Here is an 8,897-nt window from a genome sequence, read left to right as displayed (position 1 = left end):
GAAGGTTAATCGACTTTCTATTAGCTAATTAGATAAACTTAATGGTGGAGTAGATTTTGGATAATCTTGGACTTGCAGCTGTGTTTTTCTGCTGCGGCTAGGTTAGGGAAGGAGAAGTGAAGAGAGATAAAAATGAGAGGGGATTTATTTAGGATCGATAAAAACAAAGTTGAGATCTAGCCGTTCATAGTTAGAAAGATCTTGACCGTGGGAAGTGGCGCCAAATTTCGCGCCCAACAAAACTATCAGAACTGCAGCTCACGGCGGGGGTCTCTCAATCGGAGCTCCCGGAAGGGTAAAATGGTACATAAATTTTGTTATTCAGAGACAGCTAATTAACCTCCCAGAATTTTTCCGTTTTTTTATTATATCAGAGACCGCTTTTACGGGTCAGCGGTCCAACTACCGTTAGTGGGGGTCTCTGATGTGGGTCGGTAAACACCCATTTTCCACTAGTGCAAGTCTGATAATTACAAAAAAAAAGAAAAAAAAAAGGAGGGGGGGGGGTGATACTAGAGGTTTAAATTGAACCGTGCCACAAAGCACAACATAGTCCAGCATGTGACTTAGCCCAACACGGGAGCTTCATGTGCTATACTGGGCCAACTAATCGGTATAGTGGCACAACACATCGCGCGTATAAGAACGCGATATATCACGCTAAAAAAGCACGTCACAATACACATGTAATAATACGGTATAATACAACATATTTTGTGTATATTTCACAAAAGAGTTTTCTTCTGGCCAATTTTTGACATTTTATCCGGAAATAATTAGTTGACCAACTAGATCTCCTGATTTTTCTCCCGCGTACGTGTAATAAGAAATGGGACCCACATTTTCCCATTACCCATCCATATGTTGAGAGTTTGAATCTCTTCTGTTGATTTCCTTGTCGGGATATTTTGCGAGTGAAAAATCTCAGTAAATCTAGCAGCGCTCCATTTTATCTTTTTTATGTTGAGTTATTTCTATAAAAATATATACATATAATTATAATATCTAAATATCTGGAAAATATTTACTTTGGAAAATATAAAATAAATGTGGCAGACGCAGTACAGGAACATCATAATTATTCTTGACACATCATATCACAGCATACCCTCAAGCACCACAGAACACGCAAATCCTTAATCTCTGGCACGGCACAACACGACACATAGCATGTTGGGCTCTCCTTTTAATGCGTCGTATTGAGGTGTGTCGGCCCGTTTTACACCTCTATGTGACAACTCCGAAATCCCTTAGACTTCTGCTCGTTCAAGTGTATCAATGTATGTACAGTCGTGGAACTTGAAGTCACGAACCAACTACGTATGATTCTCCATGTCTTGTCACTATTACAATCACCGAAACCTTTATCTATCTTTTTCTCTTGCAGATGTTTAGGTTGTTTATTGAGCAAGTTTCCAATTTTATTGTTCTGTTTCCTCGAACTTATTGTACCTGACTAGATTGAGGTGTACTCAGATTAATAGATGCCTACTGATTTTATTCTTACCTAATTGAGGATATGGGTGTCTAGAATGGGTGAAAGTAATAAATTATCTTCACTATAAAGCTTAATACCTTAAACCAAATCTATTTCAGCTTCACTCCTTGGGTACTTTTTGATCAACAAAATCCTCTTAATTAGGATTCTGATCATTAATACATTCAAAATATAATTTTTGTAGATTTCTGGATTAACTTAACTAGAATCAATCGATATCAATGTTCACATTAATCGATTCTGGACAACCCGCTGATGTGGCACCTACATATAAGAGGATACTGGTTAGATGTTCTTCGTGGTTGAATAATATCAACACTGAATTAGTCAATGTGGACATTCATGTCGATTGATTCGGATTAGAGGAAATAAATCATTGGTTTTTTAGGATACAAACGACCGATGTAGCCATTCATATTGATCGATTCTTTATTAATACTCGCGAGAGCTTCAAGCCCGATTACCTCTTCAAGAGATGGGCATAGCTTGCGAAACGTGAACCCATGCCCGATCGTGGAGCTGGCTAACGCCCCCTCCCATGCCGAAAAAGGGAATCCAGAACGCAAAAATCGCCAAGGATTAACTCCACATGTGTAGTTTCTTCCTACACGGCGTGTTATCGACCAGTATAAATAGAGATGGTAGTGGTATGACTGGTGAGATGACACGAAACTCAACCATATCGTCATGAGGTGAAACTCACAGATATGCCGTGGGGGCGCTACACTCTTGCGACACGTCATGTGAATAAAAGGAGGCGAGCCGACCTCTTGGTTTATCTTGCATTTCATTTGTAGCCTACCCTGACTTATTTGGGATTAAAGGCTTCGTTTTTGGTTTTAGGCTATAACTGGTCGTCGAGAACGTTTGAATCGAACGATTCTTGTTAACCATTTTTTTCTAGATGGTTTTTATGTTACAATCGGCATATATATCAATAAATATTTGACGATTCCTTATATTTTTCTTGAATGAAGAATAACAAACCGGAATCTACATATGTGGGTATCAGCCGACAATGGTTTGACGTTCTTGGAAAAAAATCTTAGAATTAATGAGTAACTAGTTTCGCAACTAACACGATTAGATAACCACAAATTGAATCAATTAACACTAACTAATCAGGAGCAGCCAGTGTCATTGTAGTACAAAGGTAAATTCATTAGGCGATGATATACCAGTGACCTGAGTTCGAAACTTACCAGCACCAAATTTTTACCAATAGATAAAAAAACCAAGAATAAATTAGCTATTAAAAATATTAGTTGGATATATTATTTTTAAAATTACTTTAAAATGATATTATTTTAACTTTCATGATAGGCCCGAATGAATTTTAGTAAGCCCCAATTTGGCCTGGTTCTTTTAGCATCACATCATTATTTTCATTCTAATTATTATTATCAGCAGCAACCGCTGCTTTTATTTCTTTTCTTCTCGTTTCAGGTGAATGAGAGAACGGTAGGAAATATCATGGAGTTTTAAAGACCAAACACAAGATCATCGAACTTAGGGTTGTGTAATGATATGGCTTAGTTTTCCATGGGAGTATTGTCCACCTCGACGGTGTTACTTAACGTCCGGTTAGGTATTTGATGTAAACTGAGTGCAACAAATTAATTAGGTGTAAACTCTGACAAAAGTATTGTCTACCCATATTTTCTCTAACTGTGTTACTAACTGCCGGTTAAATACCCGGTGTAGACAGAGTGTTACAGAAATTTTAATGTTCTGACTAATAGAGATTCGCCAAGTGTCCTCTATAGGTTTATTAGTGTTTAACATTTTTATCTAATTTAATTTTAGGGGAATGTCACCCTCATCCCGACGTGGGAACTCATATGAATAAGCATTTTAAATAAGGGGAATAGTCGACTTTATGCGTCGAAAATGGTTCAGGATTCGTCTTCACGCAGCAGCAGGAAAGAGCCAGGGTTTGGTGATCAACACGTTTCGAAGAAGCAGATTGATGGTACAGGACAGCAGAATAAGAAGAAGGATTGGTTAGTAGTGGTAACAGGAAAACAAAATCCGAGAAAGCCCGATCACACACAAAATCAACAAGGCTCAGAGATGGACAATACGGATGAAGGTTGGATTTCTGTTACTCATAAAAAGAAATCTATTACTCAAGAATCATCTTTATCAGAAATTAATTAGGATTGTTTGCGAGTACAAATCTTTTGTGATCTCCAAAAAATCTGGTGATTTTCTTTTAACAGAAGAAACAAGAGACACAAAAGATTTGATTCAGCTTTTATTGAGTCGATCCGCACTGGTTTGGGTCAAGAATATTTTGAGAAAAGAATCTCAGAAAGAATTCTATGGAGCGTGGCATTGGATTTTTCACAAGGGATCTGAGCACATCCTTCTGGCTCGTAATAGAAACAATTATGGTGAATTCTTTCGACTATCTTTATCGAATAACGAAAGCAAACATCACACAATCTTTCCAGCTGAAACCAATTCACATAGTTGGATGCATTTTGTAGTTGGTTTTGATAATTTTTTTTTCAAAAAAATCATTACCAGCTACAAAGCCTCATGTTCCGATTGATCCTAAAGTGTCTGAACAACAAACGACCCTGGTGGCTCAGTGTCAGTCTTCAGGGAAAGAGACAATTACATGCACTAATAACTGGGATCAGGCATTAGTAATTGAGTCATCACATTTTGTGGGTTCTTGGAGCAGATTGGGAAAAGAAATTTCTAGTCGTTTTGCTTTGAAAACTGACTTTGATATCTTTCCTTTTGAAGAAAAAAAAGTTCTTTTCTTCTCCAGAACATAAGGATATCTTAATCAGCAGGGGATTATGGACTTTTGAAGGAGCTACAATTAGACTCAGTCCATGGTGGCCATCTGTTAATACAGTCCTTATGCCAACAAAAATTTCAGAGGGATCTTGGATTGAAACCAAAGGGGTTCCATTTCATCTTGGGGATTTTGATATTTTTGGGAATATTGGTTTCAAGTTTGGTGGTTTATTGGAGGTTCATTCATCAACGTTATCGTGGTCGGATGCATCAGCCATTCGTATTAAGGTGCAAGTTTCTGTTCATAAGGATTCAACATTTTTATTCAAATTTAAAGGTACTTCTTTTCCAATTCAGATTCGTCCTCTAAAGTTAGTTAATGGAAATCCTGATCAAAGCTTCAAAAGAATTAGGGTTCCTATAATTTCTACAGAGAACTCTGAAAAAAGAATATCCATTACATAGGGATGGCCATTTGCCCCACCCAAACCCATCCCCGTGGGTACCCGCCCCATTGGATAGGGTTTTACCCGTACAAATGGGGTTGGGGTTGGGGTTGGATATGGGTAATACCCGAAATTAGTGAAGCGGGGATGGGGCGGGATGGGATTCTAGGTCCCCGCCCCATACCCGCCCCGTACATTCCCATTTTAGGATTTTGTATTTTTATTAATTATTTATATTATATTTAAACTAAGATATTATATTATAAAAGAAAAGGTAAAAATATAAGATATCATTAATTATTTATATTATATTTAAACTAAGAAATTATATTATATTATATTATAAAAAAAAGGATAAAATATCATTAATTATTTATATTATATTTAAACTAAGAAATTATATTATATTATATTATTTAATTATTGTATTGATTATATTATATTATTTAAGCTTTCTTTATTATATATATTATATTACTTTATGTGTATATTACACAGTGATCCCAAAATGACAACTATATCCACACGAGGTGAATCCGAACAGTCTGAACACCATGTCGAGACAATTCCAAGTCCTCCAATGGATGATGACCATGGTGAAACTGCCGAGGCAAACATTACAGGTGATTGTGATAATGCCGAAGGTGAAATTGCTATAGTTTCAGGGAAGAAAAGATCCATAGTGGGAAACCACTTTGAAAAGAAAAAGATAAAAGGGGAAGACAAAGCAGTTTGCAAATATTGTCATAAACCATTAGGAGGAAAAAGCACAAATGGGACTAAGCATCTACACGCACACATGAAAAGATGTCCTCGACGTAAACAGCAAGACATAAGACAATCAATAATCACTCCAAGTAAAAAAAGTGATGGAAGAAGTCAGCTTAACACGTATAGTTTTGATCAATCGTTCGCTAGGAAGGAACTTGCTTAATGTTATGGGTAACCCGTAAAAAACCTGCCCCGTACGGGCATTTCCCATACCCGCCCCGTCCCAGATCAAGCGGGTAATGGGGAGGGTGTGGGTTTTTTTTTGAACGGGGCAGTGACTGGGATACAAGATCCCCGTCCCATACCCGCCCCATACCCGCCCTATTAAACTGGCTTTCTTATCAAAGTGGCATAACGACTATCGATATTTTTGGCAAAACTTTTTTTAAGCAAATTTTTTTATCGAACGCAACAGAATTATGTCTTGGAAAGATTTTCAGGAAGGAAGTATTGTCCACCTAAGACGGTCCACGTTAGTTAAATATTAAGTGTAAATATGGTGTAAGGAAATTAATTACGTTAAAACTCCCACAAAGTGTTGTCTACCTTTTTTTTTTACTGACGGTTTTATTAAGGGACGGTTAAATACTTGACGTAAACGAAGTGTAATCCAGTTTTAAATATGCCGACCAATAGAGTTACGCCAAATGTCCTCACCATAGCTTCTACATTAGAAAAGGTCTTTCTAGACCAATAGGAAACGAGAATTTCATCACCGTTTAAAGTGAGAGCTTTATTTGTCAAGGCCTTTAAGGGGAAGATGAAGAAAAGAGGTCCATCTTCACGGTTATATCTAAGAAAAGAGGTCCATCTTCACGGTTTAAGCGAGGGTTTCATCACCCCATACTAATTGCATATCTAAAATAGCTAGTCACACTTATGGTCTAGAATTTGTTGTGCCAAAATCAGAGACGTGCACGGGCTATAGCCCCGTATCTTTATAGGTCAGTCCTTGCATGCACCTGGCCCTAGCTAGCACGACTCTTACCTAATACCCTTTTAGATATGCAATTAGTATGCAACTAACAAGTAGAACAAGGTTATAACAGTCGAGCAGGAATTTAATTTCTTTCCTTCCAAGACCCGAATAGTTTGCAACTATAGAGACAAGAAATCTTATTGTACAAGTAGGAACTGTACGTACGTAACCCACCCTATTTATTTTCTTGCTTGAAGAAATTGTTCTTCACGTTCGCAAAAGAAAATTTATAAACTAGTTAGGGTTCTGGATCAAACTCATCGTTGATTGCTGTGATGACATTCCATGAAAGAGAGCAATGCCCCGACAGAATTGTTACCGATGCTGGTGGTGCTTTTGGAATGGGAGTTGGAGGTGGTGGCCTTTGGCACTTTCTAAAAGGAATGTACAGTTCGCCAAAATGTGAAAGATTTAAGGGTGGTGCACAAGCTATGAGAATGAATGCTCCTCGTATTGGAGGTAATTTTGCAGCCTGGGGTGCTATGTATTCAGCTTGTGATTGTACAGCTGTTTATCTTAGGCATAAAGAAAACCCATGGAACTCAATTATTGCTGGTGCTGCCACCGGTGGATTGCTTAATATTCGTCAAGGATTTCGTCAAGCTTCGAGATCAGATTTTTATGGTGGAGTGCTATTAGCTATGATTGAAGGTGTTGGTATCTTTGTGAATAATAATAAGTTAGCTCAGTTGGCAAGTGAACAAGAAGATGCTCCTATTCATATGCCAAGTGGTTTTCCAGAGGATTATCCAACAGACGTTGTAGAAGATGGAGGGTCTTCTTCTTTGTTTGGTAGGATGTTTGGGAAAAAGAAGCAGGAGGAGAAAAGTAGTGAAAGTAAAACAGCGGTTCTGGAAAGTTTTGATAGTCCTAGTTTGCCCATACCTACCTTTGATTAAAGGTAAAAAAAATCATGTTTTGGTCTTGGGTGCGGTTTTGATCTGCCACAGTATTATCTTAGTCATATGAGTTTATGTGCATTTCTACATTTTTAAAGCCATTTATTTTTTCGGTTCAATATACATGAATACTTATGCGTACTCATATGCGCGTCGTGTAGCTGTTTAATTTCAGGACAACAACTCCTAACTTCTCACTTCTCCACCATTATCAAGTACAACTGAACCTAATCCGTATTGTTTGTTAAGTTCTCATAAACTGTTCACAACTTTTGATAATAAATTCAAAGATATTTACTTGTTACAACATATGTTTTTTTTTTTTCAATTTGTTTTGTAATCTTCCATGCAATGTAATCAAATGGAGGGTCTTCTTCTAGCTAGTTGGCAATTTCCTACCTTTGATTAAAGTATAATATTTATGTTAAAATATTTTCTCATTAGGCAAGTAACAATGAGAGCTGATCTTGGGTGCTTTTTCTGCTATGCAGCACTGTTATTGGCATTTTGATTTCATTTGCACTGTCTACACTTGAAAGTTGTTGAAATATCATGCGTACATGTTACCATGGGATTAAGGCGCTAGTTAAACGAAGGCAAGTGAAGTGCAGTCAAGATAAGTGAAATGCAGTCAAGTCTCCGTCTAGATAATAGGATCAAGTCAGTTGTAAATCCTCTATTCTAGATAGACTAGTTTTACATAGTCAGAGATACAGTTTCTTTACCTTCTTTATTCCTATCATCTATAAATAGGAAGAACCAAAGCAAATGTAACTATCCCACTAAGCCTGGAGATCAATCCAATTCACCCTACGGGGTTTCATAGTGGATGTAGGCGTTAGTGCCGAACCACTTTAATCTATTGTCTTCTATGTTTGATTGATTTAGTTTTCCTGATCAATGATCCCTCGATACTCATAATTTATTATGGTATCAGAGCGGGAAGATCCGCTCAGATTGCTTCCGCTTTCAATTTCTTTTTTTTCTGGCTAGTCTACAATATTAGTCCAGAAGATTTAAATTCATAATCGTCATTTTTATGAATTCTATTCAAATCTAAGACCTACAGTTGTATAGGCTTTCCTTTGTTCACATTCAAGAAATTGTTTTATGAAATGACCGACTCTTTGTGTTGATCAGTAAAATAATATTGTTTGCTGCTCAGACTTGGTTCATTTACTCAACTTCATAATCTCTCTTCTCATCATGAATTCCTTCTCATATTTTTATGACTATGGATATCGATCATAGTTTCATGACTTTGTGCACAAGATGGTAGTTTCATGATTTCTTCTTTTTTTTTTTTCCTTTTCCTGCTCTTGTTGCCAAGATTCATGGAAACTCAATCATTTTCGAAGAGTATTCCATTTTTCAGATATCTTGTTATCGCTTTTAACAAGTTTATCTTATTGAGGTTTTGCTTTACCAAGACCTAATATTTTCATGTACTTAGTTGGATTCTCCAATCTATATGATTTCATTCAATAGTTCAAACTATGGGCTAATCTATTCTTTTGCTATGCCATGTCCATATAGTACACATGATATTC

The 8,897-nt window shown here is 36.9% G+C and overlaps 1 protein-coding gene across 1 annotated transcript; it reads left to right on the top strand.

Annotated features, from left to right (window-relative positions):
• Window positions 1-6,723: 6,723 nt before the first annotated feature.
• On the top strand, window positions 6,724-7,347 carry LOC113316442 (mitochondrial import inner membrane translocase subunit TIM17-2-like). The gene has a single exon (XM_026564618.1). It carries the CDS (start codon window positions 6,724-6,726, stop codon window positions 7,345-7,347), a length of 624 nt encoding a protein of 207 aa, XP_026420403.1.
• Window positions 7,348-8,897: the final 1,550 nt, after the last annotated feature.

Source organism: Papaver somniferum, chromosome 10 (assembly GCF_003573695.1).
Source record: "Papaver somniferum cultivar HN1 chromosome 10, ASM357369v1, whole genome shotgun sequence".
Lineage (NCBI taxonomy): Eukaryota > Viridiplantae > Streptophyta > Magnoliopsida > Ranunculales > Papaveraceae > Papaver > Papaver somniferum.
This window is presented reverse-complemented; position numbering and strand designations above follow the sequence as displayed.

Bases quoted from the DNA above. Each gene is read 5' to 3' on its own strand.
- LOC113316442 (XM_026564618.1), top strand. From the start codon at position 6,724: ATGACATTCCATGAAAGAGAGCAATGCCCCGACAGAATTGTTACCGAT.